At 44.2% G+C, this 19,428-nt stretch overlaps 1 protein-coding gene across 1 annotated transcript; it reads right to left on the reverse strand.

Moving 5' to 3' along the window:
- Positions 1 to 10,358: 10,358 nt before the first annotated feature.
- On the reverse strand, positions 10,359 to 11,166 carry LOC136463667 (heavy metal-associated isoprenylated plant protein 46-like). The gene is made up of 2 exons (XM_066462645.1): positions 11,064 to 11,166; positions 10,359 to 10,941 (listed from the first exon to the last, which is right to left on the reverse strand). The coding sequence occupies exons 1-2, from the start codon at positions 11,067 to 11,069 to the stop codon at positions 10,531 to 10,533; spliced, it is 417 nt and encodes a 138-aa protein (XP_066318742.1). The 5' UTR covers positions 11,070 to 11,166; the 3' UTR covers positions 10,359 to 10,530.
- Between the last annotated feature and the right edge of the window lie 8,262 nt (positions 11,167 to 19,428).

Below are 19,428 nucleotides of genomic sequence, written 5' to 3' on the forward strand. Positions count from 1 at the left end.
TCACTGCTTCAGTCTGCCGTGAGGAATGGGTGCCTGAGAAGTGGAGTGTCCGAAGGGCAGGTCTTGACTACAGAGGTGACATGACCATTGGCGGACCCAGGCCTGGGGCCAGTAGGGCCATGGCCCTAGTCGTGGTTCACCGTGCACATGATCTGCACAAGAGGGCTATAGCAGTACAAGCACAAGAGAAGATCGGCTGGACGTTCTAGCCTTCCAGGGAGGAAGATGCATGCACTGACTGACCGTGACTGCATGTGCGTTCATGTATGTACGTATTCGAATTCTGATTAGATAGATGTATATGTTTCAATCCATAACGTAGTATTGGTTGCACTCCACGCCTGGATTGGCTTCGATTCCAATATATATGCATACATACATACATACATATATATATATATATATATATATATATATATATATATATATATATATATATATATATATATATATATATATATATATATACACACATACATATATATATAACGGTTTACTACTTTAGTCAATCTGCAACGTCTAGGCACATGAAAATTTTAGCAAGCTCGAATTTGATTCAAAAGCTATATATATATATGTATATCATTCTATTTATTAATAGATTTTATTTTATTTATAAAAGTTGTTTTTCATGCTTAATCTAATAGAACGAGCCGTTTGCTATCGATTGGCCAGAATTGTCATTCGACATTCCTAAATATTTATATGCCCGGCGTGATTTAACTTGAGCGTTTACTTGAGTCCGCAAAACTAAGTCACACAGGATTCGCTTATCGCATCAAGTACGTTTTAAATTAAAAATTCCGCGGAACTCGTTCTGGAAATTTTACTTAGGCCTAAATCACGATGCTAAACGAACTCATAACACCAGGGGTGTTACAACCAACCCCCCTAAAAAAAATCTCGTCCCGAGATTCGAAGCAAGAACCAGAAGAGGGAAAACGCGAGTACATTTCATAGATCAGAGATTACCCGAAAGATTACACGACTTCAAATACTAATCCACACAGGGATCTAGGGATACATGGTTAAGAGCAACTTGGTACAACCGAGACTTAATCTAGAAGTCGAGATAGACGAGGGCAATGGAGAAACAACAAGATAATGATTATCCAAAACATAGCGTAGCACCAACAGATCCAAAAACAGTCGACTGAGAAGTAAAACATTGCGAACCCTAAGATCGAGCTATCCAAAGGTAGACTTGAACTTCTCCAAAAAACCAGATCCTTTCTTCTCTTCAGATTACACCATCACCTCGGACTCACGAACCTAGCTTCACGCCGTCGACTAGATTTTGTAGCTCTGCGCTGAATGCGAGGGGAATGGGGATGAAGAAGAAGAATAAGGACCAAGGGTATTTTATAGAGGCGAACAGAGGTGAGGCGTATCACAACGGAAGCGGATGCGGCGGGGATGGGATACATAGACGGTTCATGCTGTGAAGATAAGATCGAACATGGTGCGCTTCCTGCGCGAGCGGTAGAGTGGGAAATAAAGGAGAGGAGAGGGGGTCCGCTCGAGGAGGTAGGAGTGCGGCGGTCGTGTCACCAAAAGAAGAGAGAAAGGAGAGGGAAGGGGAAATGAGGGGGGGGGGTCCGGTACGGGAAACGACGGTGCGGGGTAGAGAGCCGATCGGACGACAGGAAAAGGAAAAGTGCACAGTGCACAAGGACAGCGAGTGCGGCACAAAGCTGCGGCCACGCGAGAAAAGGAAGCTAAAGGGCCTGACACAGACGGCGTTTACAGGGCATGCAATGAAATAACCCGGCATACATAGCGTGGTCAACTAAACACAGGGCTTGGGACATGACATCCACTCAGGCTTTTACAAGCACTCCCTACTACTCGAGACTATCCTTCCTTACTACTCTTCTTTTCCTTCCTTTACTCGACCACGTCCGTCTTTCATGTAGACTAAGACCATGTCATACTTTCTTCCTCCAAAACCATCTCCTCTTGTTTACTTTGAGAGAACACTTTTGCATCAACCCGTTGTGGATTTCCTGTTTAAACACCTGAACATTTTCAAGAAAATTATTTGTAGCAAAAGTGGTATGGCGGTGTAACTTAGTAAAGGTACTTGGTTAACAACCTCGATACCAGCGCGTGCCGAGCAGCGTCACCATGTGGCAGCTGTTCCATAGGGAGCCCTCAGTTTCGTCGCGGCACCATAAGCTTTTAACCAGGCAACTATTACCAACTTACACGCCATGAAGGCGGTGGGGTCATAGACCACAGAGTAAGGGGAGTATTGCAAGGGAAAAATTTAAACAACAAAGGTTCCCTCCACAACAAGGGACAAGGAATACAAATCCAACGACGGATTTGTTTTAAAGAGATTCAAGTGTTTTGCTGGGACATCCACAATTAGTCGATACAGTGTCCTATGTTCATGGCTAATCTGCTGGCATCTGAATGTCAACTTCTCTTGCAACCCGCTTAATTTCGCCCATGAAAACTCTTAAGCACACCTAACGACCTTAAGGTAGATGAACGCAATAAACACAGTGAACTAAATAAAATGCATGTTCCAACGGTCTTATATGGGTACATCATACAGACATTCAGGCTCCCATTCACGATACAGCATTCACCTTCCCTACTACCGGACGATCTCAATAACTACGGACGAACAACAACGGCACGAACACAATACCGAAGGATAGCAACGAAAAACACTACTACTACGGGTACAGCATCCCAAGGCCACTAATCTATATCTTCTCGTGGTAATGGCTGAGTGAGAGGAATCAAGGGCTCTACTTCTGACACTTCTGAGGGTGGAGGTGCTGGTGGTGCTGCATCACCGGTTCTCCTTCCTTCAGGCGAGTGGATAGGGATCCCTTTCAAGATCGGGGCATCCTGCCTTTCAGCAGCCAGCGTCCTTCGCTTGGCCCTAGTGACAAGATAGGCCTCGCGCAGCTGATGGACATGCCGGTCTTCAGCCTCCTTCAGAGCTTCCGACATGGCAGTCTCCCGGCTCTCAGTAGCTGCAGCACTGGCATGCGCTTCAGCGAGCTGCACCTCGAGCATTCGGGTGAAGATCTCGGCTTCCTCGGCTCGACGGAGGCAGATCCTCAGTTCCAAGGCTTGCCGATCGTACTGTTCATCTAGAGCAAGCAGGTACGTGGTCAAGTGCACCACGGTGGGACTATCCTCTTGCGCATCCCGCCCTTGCAAGGCCTCCATGCGAGCCCTCCATGCCCGCCGATTCCTGTCCAAAGGTGGAAAGAACCGCATGGGGGTACGGGCAATGGGCTCCTCATAGATCTGGCAGAGGTACCGCAAGGCTTTGCGGGCCACAACCTGGTAGGTGTCGGTGAAGCGAAACCCGGTTGCGGTCACACTCCAGGCTTCAGTGAGGTCGGGGAACTCCTCACTCTTCCCGATGTAGATGGTAACCTCACACCGCTCGGTGCCATGCTCCTCATACTCACGGCCCTCATACTCGGGACGATCTTTGACTCCGAGCTTTTGTAGGGTGGTATGCAGGATTTTGGGAAAACCCTCAACGTTTAGGCAGTAGGTACTAACGCAGGCTCCTGCCATCTTTGGTGGTGGTTGCAAGGAAGGCTAAGCGGAAAGCTAGCTCAAAGGAAAAGCTAAGCGAGCTAAAATGCGCCGAGTGGTGATACCAATAGCTAAGTCAGGCTCTGCTTATAAAGGCGGAGCGCTCAGTGGTCCTGGCGCGGTTCACCAGGGTTCCCGCGCGAGATCACTACGATGAATCGACCAAATTCCGCGTGTTCGAGGCGAGCGATGTTCGAGGCCTATTACTGACTAGTACGACTGCAGGGCAAGGGTCCGACAAGAGCACATAAAAGGGGTACGGGGGACATGGGTCACGACAGGCGTGAAACCATGAGCGAACACAGAACATAGAGCCACAGTGTAGACCTAACTATGGAACAGGAACGAGTCAATCGTGACACCTATGGAGGGTGTAACTACAAGCAATACGAGCGCTACAATGCACAAACAGGATATGCATGAATGCACGTCCTATACGTCCTTCCACTGTTGCCAGCATATAGGGCAACCGTTCTCAGATTTTTGGCACATCGTTCTCTCCTTGTAGCTAGTCGATACTATCGAACTATGCTCGAGTCAGTGTACCTGCAGAAAACTTGATTAAGCCTATCTAAGTCAGCAGAGTGCCATCTATCCTGGATACATAACTATAGTAATAGGGCTACTTATATAACTTCACATATAAACGTCCTAACTTTTTGTAAAAACAGGTTGTCAAATTTTAGCTTAGAAAAGGTTTTGAAAGCTTTATTTCCTCATTTATGCTCTGATACCACCTGTAGCAGAACCGCCTAATCTAATGCCTCACAGGAGTGCTTGTCTTCCATTAGACACTAAGCACTCAAGGGAGAACACTAAATTACTCGGTTCCGTCGGGCACACCCCAGGGGAGAACCCGAAAATCCACATTTTTGCCATCAGGATCACAAATGAGAGAACAAAGCTTACATCATTCTTAACCATTTCATACATCCCTTTTAGTACAACATCAGAGTATAATAGTTATGGTATAACAGCGGAATGTAATCATATTATCAGAGTTATAAATAAATTAATGTACAGCGGAATTTAAACATGTGATCAGAATTATAGCGGAAATAAACATCTATTAATGATATGATGAAGTATTGATATATAAACTACTACAACAGATTATGAAACTTTCATTTATAAAAACATTTGGTGAGAGTTATAAATAAAAACTACGATCGCGACGTAAAGGAATCCTCGCTGAGCCCACTAGGAGGAATCCACACACAAAGGTCAGCTCTAGCATCAACCTGTCACCTGCAACAGGGGGAATAAAACCCTGAGTACTCAATTGTACTCAGCAAGACTTACCCGACAGGAGAAAAGAAAAGACTCCAAGGATATGCAAGGCTATCTAGCTTGTGGGTTGCATTTGCAGGAAGCATTACTAAGCGTGCGTCCTTATATTCGATTTTTAATAAAAGCCGCATTGGTTCATTAACTAACCATTCTATGTAAGCACCTGTGCTACTTTCAAGCAGGTGGTAAGCAATCAGATTTCCTTTTCCATCTTTCATCTTTCATCTTCAGTTCTTACTACGATGCTAAACCGCAGACAAGCCGTACCGGATAGCCCGGCGATTCGCGAATCAATGCCCCCAGCTGGGTACCCCGAAAACACACGCCCCGCTTGTACCCCAGGCACAAGCAGGACCAACCCATCACTCTCCTATCCCGGGTGTCCAGGTCCCCGTCCAAACTGGGACTCCAAGCCCCCGCCCCTGAGTCCCAGACTCAGTGCGGTGCAAGGACCTCCTCCACCAAAACAAACCCTAACAGTCGGTCCGGAAAGAGCCGGATCCGCGACAAGAGAGCAACAAGTCTTCCAAGCGCCCATACACAAGTATGTGCTCGGGATAATAAGTCTGTGACCTGCCTAGAGTCATATGCAACGATCGGTCCTTAACCGACCAGACAGGGAAAAATAGTGTAACCAAGCTATGCCCCGTGTCCACGGCGACATAACTCCTTACACTCACCAATACCCAAACCATATCCCTGCCCGGTCACCATTTTTCTTTCCACCATTTTGATATTTTCCAAGTGATAATCATATAGTAACATATTTCCTGTATCTCGCGAGTGACAGACAATCACTCGACTTCTACCGGAGTCCTGTAGCATAGCAATCTACACGATCCTGTCATACTAGTAAGACTCATAGGAATAAAGATATATATGCAAGTGGGTTTCATTCAACTCCTTAAACTTAATGCACAAATATAATTTAAACTGCAGAAAAGTAGAGGTTATGCACCGGGGCTTGCCTGGGTAAACATCATTATAACTAAGTTAGCATTTCCATCCGCGGGGTGTGGTCACCATCACACCTTCTTTTGGTTACTCCAGTTAATCCACCATCGCACCTAAATGGTATACATCGTTGCAATATGCTTATCTAAGCGAAGCATACATAAACAAGATATTTAAAAGACAAAAGAGATAAGTTGGAGCTTAGCCAGGGCAACAGGTCGGCAGTGCGGGCGTCGCTATGCCGCGGGCGGGCGGAGGCAACCAGAGCGTGGTCACGCCGGTGTGCTGCGGCAGTAGCATGAGCGCGCTGGGATACCGGGCACGGACGCCGGGGTGCCGGCCGCACTTGGAGACGAGAAACAAGGGTCTACTGCAGCTTGGACTGCTCAGCCGCCCTGGTGCTGCAAAGAGCGCACTCTCTACTCGGCTGCTGGTACTCCCTTTAAAAGATGTGTTGGCTGCTAGTGCTAGTGTCATGTACGAACCCTGCATGCCTGCCTCCTCTCTCAATTGCTCGGTCCAAAAAAAAAATGGACGCCCTGCACACGGTCCATCTCTCTCATGATCGGCAGCCACATGCGACTGGAAACATAGAAAAACGCTAGCATCGCATTAACTCTCTGCTGGCCGTCTCGTCAAAAATTTCCACCAAGACAACAGGCTGAGTCACCTGGCGTGTCAGCCGGTTCTTGACTTCGTGCTACAGTAATTTTCACGGCTACAGTGCTTTTCCACGGTGCTACAGTGCCCCCGACGTGCAAGACATGCAAGACGCAGTGAACCGTGTTTTGATTTTTGGTGATGGACTTGAGTGGTCTTTGGTCTTTCGACGTGTCAACTGGGTTAGTTGATCAGAGTAGTCTGGAATTGTCCATGCTCGACGAACACTACACTTAAATACTGCCACTTGACCAGCATGTCATTTTCATCAGTGCACTGATCATCATTCGCACAGACAACAAGCAAATAATTGAAGCTATTCAAAACTCCTTTTGCATCCGTCCATGACTTTGGAAGTCTTGTGCTGAGTCGTATTATTAGCTCCATTGTTGCACTTCACTTAGACATACCGAGCCATAGGCCACATCCTATAGTTGATTCATGATGGACTTGAACTTCAGTGTGTCTTTGTCGTGACAACGGGGCTGATCAGCAATAAAGAGTGTATGTGCTAATTAAATTAAGAAGGGAGAATGAGAAGATCATTCGCAGACTAGCTACCTCAGCTGACTAATGCAGCTCGGGAGAAATCGATAGACGCAACTTTCACGGTCAAGAACAGAGAAACTTGATTTGAGAGAAGCAAGTGAGCAGCGGAGCGAAATAGCTCGGCGTATCCTTTTAAAGACAGGAGACGCAGGAATAGAGAAGCAAAGACGCGACAGCGACAGCGACGCGTCGTAAGATTAGTGGCTAAACTAGCTTGCTTAAAGGTAATAAAGCGCCGCGGAAATGACATGATGATGCGGATGAACAGTGTTTTCTACGAGCTACAGTGTCGACGTATGGAAAATCTTCACTGCTCCAATTCTGACGTGAGGAAAATCTTCACTGCTTCAGTCTGCCGTGAGGAAAGGGTGCCTGAGAAGTGGAGTGTCCGAAGGGCAGGTCTTGACTACAGAGGTGACATGACCATTGGCGGACCTAGGCCTGGGGCCAGTAGGGCCGTGGCCCTAGTCGTGGTTCACCGTGCACATGATCTGCACAAGAGGGCTATAGCAGTACAAGCACAAGAGAAGATCGGCTGGACGTTCTAGCCTTCCAGGGAGGAAGATGCATGCACTGACTGACCGTGACTGCATGTGCGTTCATGTATGTACGTATTCGAATTCTGATTAGATAGATGTATATGTTTCAATCCATAACGTAGTATTGGTTGCACTCCACGCCTGGATTGGCTTCGATTCCAATATATATGCATACATACATATATATATATATATATATATATACACACACACATACATATATATATATAACGGTTTACTACTTTAGTCAATCTGCAACGTCTAGGCACATGAAAATTTTAGCAAGCTCGAATTTGATTCAAAAGCTATATATATATATGTATATCATTCTATTTATTAATAGATTTTATTTTATTTATAAAAGTTGTTTTTCATGCTTAATCTAATAGAACGAGCCGTTTGCTATCGATTGGCCAGAATTGTCATTCGACATTCCTAAATATTTATACGCCCGGCGTGATTTAACTTGAGCGTTTACTTGAGTCCGCGAAACTAAGTCACACAGGATTCGCTTATCGCATCAAGTACGTTTTAAATTAAAAATTCCGCGGAACTCGTTCTGGAAATTTTACTTAGGCCTAAATCACGATGCTAAACGAACTCATAACACCGGGGGTGTTACATCAACAGTGAAATGATAAGTGTTGTGCCATTCATGGTTATACACCATGAATCAGTGGCCAACACAGATTTACAGATTGCTAGATGAAAGTGATTTTTCGTGTTACCTGAATGTCAGCTAATGAAGATTTATTCCACTGATTTCCTTTCCTATCCTCAGCGTTTTGCGGCTATGAATAAATGTGATTTGGTAACTTATTCTAGATATATGTAACAAAAAAAAGCAGCCTCTGCATGCGCAGCACCAGGTTCCATCGCCATTTAGGTCTCCCAATTTTACTTTTGATGTCAAGCTACAATTGCCTTTCATGCTTAGATTTATTTATTTTTCCCCATTGCTTTACGTTTATTAAGATGCGATCCAGTCCTCTTATTAGGCCTCTGAATCTCATGTGCTAAGCTGTAATTTCAACAACATAGCTCTGTTGTTCATTTTATCTCAGGTTCATTTTTTTTATTTTTCACTGTCCCTTCCTTCCTGTTATCTCCTTGCTCTGCCAGTCCTTTAAGAGATCTTGCGATTCCACCTTTCTTGGCTCGCTGTTGATTTTATAGTATAAAGAAACCTACCTGTGCTTCTATTCTATACAGATTATATTAACCTGTTTGTTCGAAGCGTGGTTCATTTTTTTTTTTGCATAAAGAAACCTTATGTTCTATTTAAATCTATTATTTCCAAATTGCTACAGAGAAATGTTATGTATGCTGAAATTCCTAAAACATAGATACATGACAGAGCCCGCTCTTAAGCGCTGAGAAAGTATATACTACCCCTAGGTTCGAAGTTAAAAGTGCTAAATCCGCTTACTTGCCTGTTCCTGGACGTTACATGACTGAATTCACCTGTTCCGACGTTCACGGTTTGTAGGACCTGTGCAAATCGCTTGCATTTTTCCCAATTTTGTCTATTATACTGCACTGGATGCATTGTTTATGACCTATGAGTTTGATTTTTTAATATGCTGAACAAAAAAACAGGGACTGGCTACATGAACATCACATTATTTTCCAAGCTTTCAAATTCGTGCTGAGTACTATATGCATGCCAAACCTATTGTTTTTTTTCTGATGCCTCATGTAGTGATCATGCTTCGTATCTATATGTCTCTGACAACAAAGCACATGTGATTGATTCTTTCATTTTATTTCTCCCTACCCCTTGTCTTGTATTATAGTTTTTCCCTGCATTTAGCCTGTTTAACAAAGACAGTGGCCTCACCGACTACTAAAATTGTGTATAATAAGTCCAAACCATATAATAATTCTTGTACTATAGGGAATAATTCTGCCTTTTCAAAACAATGAAAGGACTATTTTTTAGTTTATTGTTGTATGATGCCCCAGATGCTTTGTGTAGTTTAAGATGGATGATTCTGTGCTTTGGGCATTACCATCGAAGGCTGCCAGCCGCTGGATTCATAGACCTACTTTGTTGTTCTTGCCAGGCTTATCGCTGCTGCCTCGTCCAAATGTGATCCTATGCCTCGAAGAGGCACTACAATGCCAAGATATTTGTTAGCTGCATGCTTACAAAAATATTCAGTAAGACCTTATTTCTTGAGAATATTTTACATTACATTTTCCTTATTTATAGATATAAAAAAAACTATACTCTCCTCGTATTACACAGGCGAGGGTAAGGCTTGCCACTAACACCCTTCCCCAGACCCCGCACAGAGCGGGAGCTCTCTGCACTGGGTACGTCCTTTATACATGGACCAATGTCATTCTCGGTAAATTACAGATACACTCTATGTCAGTGGTGGCACCGCCTTTTCTTACTATTTGAATCCCAAAATCGAAGAGGCCCAACCATTTTACTCCAGGTAAGCCCTATGCAGCACTATGCTAAGAACTCATAAAATTAATTTGCACATTATTATATCTCTGTTACCTCGGTCTAAAAATACCAGCTTCAGACTATATGATCCATGCTCATGGAAATTTAATGAGCTCATGAAACAGGTTCAAAGATCAGCTCGTTTACATAGAACGACCTCCACCATCTGAGAAACAGCCACCTAGGCAGATACAAGTTACTCCGCTACAACACAAACATGTTGCAGAGCTAAATAGCATAGACCCAATTGATTTTGCGGTGCCCCCCTCCTTCCCTTCCCCCTCCTTCCCCCTCATCCATTATATTCCCGCAGATATGTATGCAAATGAGCCCTACCTTTATAAACCTGAATTTATGCACCTACCGGCGCGCGGCCTTCACTAGTACAGATACAAAGATTGTGCGGGAAAGACTACCTATCACCGATCACGGATCAACAAACAAAAGCCCAAAGAAAAAATCAAGTGAAGTCAATCCCTCCATGGAAGAACCCGGCTCTCTACACTACATTATGGAGCAGATGCTGTCAGTCCGCGTCTGGTACCCGTACGCGCACGCGTACCCCTCCGCGGGATGTTCGTACACCACGGCCGTCGGCTGCGGGTACTGCTGGTAGTACCACGGGCTCGACGCGACGAACTCGGGCAGCGCGGTGGCGGTGGCGGCCGGAGGATTGTCGCCGCCGCCCCCCTCCTTCTTGGCTTCGGTGACCTGCACGATCTCTGCAGGTCCGACCTTCCTGCGCAGTGCGTTGGTGAGCTTGACGGAGTCGACGTCGTCGCCCACGACGACGACCTGGTCCCTGCCGTCGCCCGCGAGCGACACGGAGTCCACCCCGCCCGTGGCCGCCACCAGCGCCAGCGCCTTGGACCGGCACCTGTCGCACTCCATCTGCACCCTGATCACGATCTTTTGCTGCGGCAAGGACGGAGAGCATGCATGTATGCCCAGTTCAGTACCACTGTAGTAAAAGAGGAAAGACGATGGCGATGGAGACATGCATTTCAGGAAGAGGAAAGTGATGATTCGGCATTCACCTTCATCGCCGGTTCTCCTGATCGCCGAGCGGATTGCGCTCCAAGCCTCGGAATTGAACGAAGTGCCGTCTAGGGTGGAGAGCTTAGCAATTGCTTGCCCTGGTGGGTGGTGGGTGCCTGACTGGGTGTAAAGTGATACTGGTAGCAGCACTTGTACTCCGGTGATGGCAAACTCTGTCTGGGAGTTGTTAGCCCGCACCACATGTGATTAGTTTTCTAGTTCATGACTTGACCTTGCATTAATTGCCGCTAACGCGCTGCGGCAGTGGAAACTGGAAACCGTGTTTCAGAGCACACGCACACCCATGGTGTGATGGCTGATGATAGATAGTACTACAAGTCAGCGGCCAGGAAGCATGCTGCCTATATAACATCCGTTTCTGCATGCAACGATGTTAAAATAGTGAAATGGTTGAGGAAAATGCGATTTTATTCGACCAAGAAAAGACATGAAAAACTATGGGTTCGCCTGTGCTTCATTTCATTGCTAGCGGCTGGCGCGAGCATGAAAACCGGCGGTGCTAGCTTTGCATTGCATTGTTCAACAAAGATTTTGTGCTCCCTGAGGTTGGTGGCCAAGGGCGCAAATGGGTCAGGTACTGATGATAGCACGTCGCTATGTACCTCCTCTATTGCTTGTTCCGATCCGGCCAGCTCCCCTCTCTTGGGAGCAATTGCCTTTTTTTTCCTCACGAATAGGCAAAAGATTTGCGTATGATTGTAATTAAGAAGAAGAGTTTAACCGTATAAATGACACGCTTTTGATGAGCACGCACTTGTACTCCGGTGATGGCAAACTCTGTCTGGGGCCTTGTTTAGATTGCAAATTTTTGCAATCTGGACACTGTAGCATGTTTTGTTTGTATTTAACAAACTTTGTCCAATCATGGACTAACTAGGCTCAAAAGATTCGTCTCGTGATTTACAATCAAACTGTGCAATTATTTATTTTTTTTACCTACATTTAATGTTCCACAAGAGCGAAGTCTTCTGCTATGGTGCTGCTAAAGAGATGGAATCCTTTTATACTAGTCTCTTTGGATGCAATGCAGGGGAATACCCCTTCAGATATCTAGGGATCCCAATGCACCATAGACAACTCCTGAACTCTGAATGGAGAAAGGTGGAAGATCGTTTCAAACAGAAACTCTCTTGTTGGAAAGCAAAATACCTATCATATGGGGGTAGACTAGTTCTGCTTAATTCAGTCTTAAGCAGCCTACCTATGTTTATGATGTCCTTCTTTGAGATCCCTAAGGGGGTCATTAAAAACCTAGATCATTATAGATCAAGGTTCTTCTGGCAAGGCTCCTCAGATAAACATAGATATCGCCTTGCCAGATGGGACATCCTTTGTCGTCCAAAGGACCAAGGAGGATTAGGTATCCTAAATTTATAATTGCAAAATAAATGCCTTCTAGCCAAATGGCTGGTTAATCTTCTAAACACAGAAGGCATATAACAATCTCTTTTACGGAATAAATACCTAACCTCCAAGAGCCTAACTCAGGTGGCAGCCAAACCCAATGACTCTCATTTTTGGAGAGGCCTCATGCATATCAAAGATGAGGTGCTGGCTAATGGTTCATTCGATATTAAAGATGGAACCAACACTAGGTTTTGGGACGACACATGGGTAGGAGATAAGCCTCTGAAAGTTAAATATCCATCTTTATATAATATAGTGCGGGAACCTCATGCAACAGTCTCAAAAGTGGTGACTACTAGCCCACTAAACATCTCTTTTAGAAGGGCTCTGGTGGATAATAAACTTACAGAATGGCTTAGTTTAGTAGCATGGATCTCAAATGTCGCATTGGTGGAAGGTTCGGATTACTTCAGATGGAGTTTAACCAAATCAGGTTTGTTCTCTGTCCGCTCAATGTATCTCTATCTTATAGATACACAAACACCTTTTCGTCATAGGAAGATCTGGAAGATAAAAATTCCTCTAAAAATTAAAATCTTTCTTTGGTTCTTGCAAAGGGGTGTCGTCTTAACCAAAGACAACCTCGCTAAGAAAAATCGGAAGGGGAGTCAAAAGTGCATCTGCTGTAATGGGAATGAAACTATCCAACATTTGTTCCTAGACTGTCCCCTTACCAAAATGATTTGGAGGATCATCTTTTTTGCTACTAGTTTGACCCAACCAAGATCAATCAGCCACATGTTTGGTAGTTGGCTGACTAATCAAAATAAAAGGATTAGAAATTTGATTTGGGTGGGGGTGGCTGCCATGTTTTGGGCTATCTGGAGATGCCGTAATGATGTTGTTTTTAATCAAATGAAATCTAACTCTATTATGCAGGTAATTTTCAGAGGAGCGTACTGGTTACGCTCTTGGGCCCAGCTGCAGCGTGATGAGACAGCCAAGGACGCGCTCTCAACGATGAGCAAGAAATTGGAAATTATTGCTTTAGAGATATCCAATAAAGGATGGAAATATTTATATTGTTTGAACTAGCGTCCTGATCGATCTATAAGACTATGGCTTTCTCATTTTTTTTTCATCCAAAACTTTGTAATAATGGGCTGTGTACATCCTTGGATGTAGAGGCCGGATATTTGTTTTATCTATTATCTAAAAAATGCGTCCAAAAATTAATGTGATGGAGAGAGAGTAAAAAAACTTGGAATTTGGAGGTGATCTAAACAAGCCTGGGAGTTGTTAGCCCGCACCACATGTGATTAGTTTTCTAGTTCATGACTTGACCTTGCATTAATTGCCGCTAACGCGCTGCGGCAGTGGAAACTGGCAACCGTGTTTCAGAGCACACGGACACCCATGGTGTGATGGCTGATGATAGATAGTACTACAAGTCAGCGGCCAGGAAGCACGCTGCCTATATAACATCCGTTTCTGCATGCAACGATGTTAAAATAGTGAAATGGTTGGGGAAAATGCGATTTTATTCGACCAAGAAAAGACATGAAAAACTATGGGTTCGCCTGTGCTTCATTGCTGGCGGATGGCGCGAGCATGAAAACCGGCGGTGCTAGCTTTTGCATTGCATTGTTCAACAAAGATTTTGTGCTCCCTGAGGTTGGTGGCCAAGGGCGCAAATGGGTCAGGTACTGATGATAGCACGTCGCTATGTACCTCCTCTATTGCTTGTTCCGATCCGGCCAGCTCCTCTCTCTTGGGAGCAATTGTCCCAACTAATCATGGTCTTTTTTTTCTCGAATTGACAAAAGATTTACGTATCATTGTAAATAAGAAGAGTTTAACCGTACAAATGACACGCTTCTGATGAGCGCGCTAGGCGTTTCATTGAATAGTCCATCCAACCCTGCTTCCACTAGGGCAAAAATTTTAAAAGACATAAGCATGAGATGTTCATGTTTAATACTTAGGGAAAGCATCTAGGCCCCTAGTTAGGTTTCGGTGATTAATGATAATACAAGATTACTATGTCCAACGTGTGTTTTGCAGAGGCAATTTAGTTAGGTCATGGTAATAGAGATCGATTGGACAATCATGATGGTCATGCCCCTACGATGGAAATCGTTTCGGTTTTCAAAGGATGGACGACAAGGTTAAGGATGGACTAGTTCTAAGTATCGATTGAAGTTGGAGAGACACTTAGAATAGTTTAGGACTTTGTTTTTCCTTTGGCCATACTATTAAGGGGGGTATGGACGGGTAGCTTGACCTAGGTGAGTCTAGTGAGTTAGGTGTGGTGCACACTTGTTAAAACTAGCACTAGGTAGCTCTCAAACAGCCCTTAGATCCAATGGAGAAAACTTCATTCACATATGATCGAGAGTTGGAAGTGAATGGAGGGTCAAATACTGATCGGACGCTTCGTCTCACAATTTCCAACCAAACTGTGCAATTAGTTTTTTTTTCGTCTACATTTAATGCTCCATGCATGTATCGCAAGATTCGATGTGATGGCTACTGTATCACTTTTTTGAAATTTGAGGTGGGAACTAAACACGCGCTGGGTGTAAAGTGATACTGGTAGCAGCACTTGGACTCCAGCTAGTGATGGCAAACTCTGTCTGGGAGTTGTTAGCCCGCACCACATGTGATTAGTTTTATAGCTTATGACTTGACCTTGCATTAATTGCCGCCAACGCGCTGCGGCAGTGGAAACTGGAAACCGTGTTTCAGAGCACACGCACACCCATGGTGTGATGGCTGATGATAGTACTACAAGTCAGCGGCCAGGAAGCACGCTGCCTATAACAACCGTTTCTGCATCAACGATGTTAAACTAATGAAATGGTTGGGGAAAATGCGATTTTATTCAACCAAGAAAAGACATGAAAAACTATGGGTTCGCCTGTGCTTCATTTCATTGCTGGCGGCTGGCGCGAGCATGAAAACCGGCGGTGCTAGCTTTGCATTGCATTGTTCAACAAAGATTTTGTGCTCCCTGAGGTTGGTGGCCAAGGGCGCAAATGGGTCAGGTACTGATGATAGCACGTCGCTATGTACCTCCTCTATTGCTTGTTCCGATCCGGCCAGCTCCCCTCTCTTGGGAGCAATTGCCTTTTTTTTTTCCTCCCGAATAGGCAAAAGATTTGCGTATGATTGTAATTAAGAAGAAGAGTTTAACCGTATAAATGACACGCTTTTGATGAGCGCGCTAGGCGTTTCATTGAATAGTCCATCCAACCCTGCTTCCACAAGGGCAAAAATTTGAAAAGACATAAGCATGAGATGTTCATGTTTAATACTTAGAAGTAAAAAAATGACTTATATTAATTTGCATGTTTTTTTACTTTCTAACACAAGTTGCATATAAATATTATGAAATATCTATACAATTATGATAAATTTGTCAATTATTGTTTTAAATGTTTTTTTCACCCATAAGACCACATCCAAGGTTTTTCCCCTATGCAATGGCACCTCCACATATCTTCAATAAGCATTTAGTTGAAACCTTAGTGTAATTTATGGTGATTTTTGTTGAAGCCTATGTCTCATGACATTATGAATCTATATTTAAATTTTCAAACTTTGATCTGATTAGTTGCTATAAATTTTTATCGCCAAGTTAAATTGAATGCTTATTATATCTTTAATTAACTCTCCTTTTGTATTTTTATTAAAAATAAAAATTTTAGAATGCAGTCTTAACTCTTAAGTATACTAAAATTGGTGGTAGAGCTTGCAGTAAGATTTAGGATGGTGTACGAATGCTAACCTCAACAATATGCCATTGATATTAATGTATTTTAATTTTTTTTGTAAAGCATATAATAGTATAACTTAGATATAGACCTGAGAGGATACTTAAGTTTTTAAATAATACCAGAAGTGGTAATTTAAATACAATATAAGAGTTTACTTAGATTATACAATAATAGTACGTGGATAATAATTAGATATAGATTTAAGAGATTATATTTTGGCTGCAATAAGCTCAAGTTTGGTCCCATATTTGCATGGAGCCACGTACTCCCTCCGTCTTAAAATAAACAACTTTCTAAGATTTAAAATTTGTTTCAAAATAAATAACGTTATGCACAAAAATGGAACGCTGCCTCTCAATATGGAAGCTAATCATGGGTGGATGCAGATGATAATTGTCAAATCCAAGAGATATCCTTTGGGAAAGAAAATAAGTCGAGGATACATGCGTCTTTTGCCAACATCGTTAGTCTGTCTAAAAAATTATAGAAACTTATTTATTCTGGGAGTGATACAGGGGATTTGGGTTCGGCCCAACAAAATGCCTCATGGCTTCACTCGAAGATTCATCATAGGCACGTCACGTGTCAGCGTGCCGTCGTGCCCTAGGTTTAGAATTTTGGCCGAGTTGCGCTGATTTTCAGCATTTTTCGATTTTAGGTTCCATTTCATTCAGCCTTTTTTAACCAAAATTTCATAAAGACATGGAAATTTTGCTCGGAAATTCCAGTCGAGGGATTGACGTGCTGAAATCTATATAAAACTTTAAATGTGTGTCCATTCACTGTTTATCCAGCTCTCCCCAAGACGCATATCCCTGTAGATCAACAGTATCGGGTACTGGATCCGCGACGAACAGTATCCAACCTGATAAGAAAACAGTACAAACCCGGTAAGGAACAGTATAAACCCGATACGGAACAGTACATGCTCGTTATGGAACAGCACGCACCCGTTTCATCTTTTTTTTTTCTTTTTTTTCCGCCCTCCTTCCCACGCGAAGTGTGGGCACCCACACTAGTATACTATGTTTTGAAATACGAGTGACATCATTCTTTTAATTAAGACCTTGTCTGGCACGGCTCTAAACAGTTTTGTCTCCTTAATACAGCGCGAGGAGCCAAAACCGATAAAACAAAAAAAATAGTGGCTTCATGAGTTTCTAATTTAATTTTAATTAAGAGGAGAGAGAAGAATCACTCTTTGCTACGTTGCATGAAGTGGCTAGAGTCAAAGCCGCTCAAAGCTCTACCGAGGGTCTAAGCTGGGCTCCACTTGGTACTCAAAAGAGGTGTGTTTGTCTTGAAGCTTTGCTCCGATTGTTCTCAAGTTCGAATGATTGGTTATTTGTTTAAAATGCGAGATTTTTTTTTTCGAATCTGTATTGAAAATATGCTGTCCAGTTTAATCCCGTACACGGAAATCCAGAAGTTATACAGTGCAGAGTAATGCTTTTCTATACCCAATATTACATTATAGGACTTTAAATTTATTTCATTTAGCTCAAAACAAAGTTGAGCCTAACAAAATTAAATGTAACCAATATTTTTTTTCGACAAACAATGTAACCAAAATATCTACTCCGCTGCTATCCGTAGGTACGCATGCATGGATGGTCTGTTGTCTACTTGTCTCTGCGTTGTGGAGCAGGTGGTGTCTCGCTCTGCCATTCTGTGCCTAGTTGCCGTACGTGCCACTGGCACGAGTAGCCGGCAGGGTGGTAGTGGACGATATTGGTGACCGGCTCGGCGGGACGGAGGGCACGGCGGCCGGCGGGTTGGCCTCGCCGACCTGCAGCAGGTCCGCGGCCCCCACCTTCTTGCGCAGCGCACATGCAGGTGAGCTTCACGGGATCGATGCCCTCGCCCACGACGACGACCTTGTCCCTGCCTTGGCCGTCGAGCGCCATGGAGTCGACCCCGCCCGTGGCCGCCACCACCACCACCGCCATCGCCTTGGACCGGCACGGGTCGGACTTCGGCCCTGTTCGCTTGGCTGATAACCCAACAAGTCAGTATTGTGAGGAGGGAAGACGACGGCAATGGCATGCAGGAACATGTTGTGACGATGATTCGTCGCTCACCTTCATTGCTGATTCCCCCGATCGGCTTTGAAGTTGAAATGCCGCCTACGGTGACTGATGTGCGTGGCAAGAGGCACCGGAGAGCTCAGCAATTGCTTGCCCTGCGTGGAGCTATATATATAGATAGATAGATAGATATAACACTGCTGCACTGGTGTGTAAAGCCCCAGTGGCATTTTTTGTTTATGACTTGGCTTTGCGTTAACTGCGACCCTAAGACCGGCCACAATGTGCTGCTTGAGTGACGCCTAAAAGAGAGAGAGAAAATTATAGAGTTACTGCTGCCATTGTGGCCAGTGATGCTTAAAACGAGTGATGCCAGAAAAAACGCGGAGCGAAGCACGTAGTCGCGCTGCTGCCGGGCGATGCTTGAAAAATAAACAAAGATTTTCTTGCTGGCTGCTGACCTCGGTTGATGCAAAGAAAGTTAGAAAGAAGATTTTTTTTTTCTCTCAGAGAAGGAACTGCTAGACTCAGAGACCATGGGTCCCATCGGATTTATGGCTTCGGTGCCAATATTTGAAACACTGCAGCTCTTCAGGCACCACTGCCCAATACTTGATGTGGGACCCGTTTAATTTGGAGCATCACTAGCACATTGTGGCCGGCCTAACGCGGTGCGGCAGTGCCGCAGTGAAAACCGTGTTACGGTCCACAACCATAGTCCTGGTGTGTCAGCGGCCAGGAAGCCATGTGCTTGCAGACTTTTCTCCAAGTTGGCTACCAAGCATGAACGATTCTAATAAAGCCGTGAAAATACACTTGTATAATTATTCGGCACAGACCGGGGATGCTAGCTTTGCATTGCATCAAGATTCGGTGCTCTGTCTCGACTGTCCTGGTAGCTTCCTGAGTGAGGGTTGGTGGCCATGAGCTAGCGCAAATGGTCAGATACTGGTGATAGCACGTCGCTGCGTACCTCTGCTCCTTGCTGCAAATTCATTTGAGCCAGCTAATTGTTAAATAATTAGACAATTTTATGGTTGATTCTAAAACATAAATCATAACAAACGTAGATACTAGCATGTAAATCTCTAACGTACGATATGCGAGCTAGCCACATCAACTTGAACACTTGCAATAGGCACCTTCTTTTTTCAGCCGGAACAGTGTTTTTCTCTCACAACAATTCAGCC

This window comes from Miscanthus floridulus, chromosome 7 (assembly GCF_019320115.1).
Source record: "Miscanthus floridulus cultivar M001 chromosome 7, ASM1932011v1, whole genome shotgun sequence".
NCBI lineage: Eukaryota > Viridiplantae > Streptophyta > Magnoliopsida > Poales > Poaceae > Miscanthus > Miscanthus floridulus.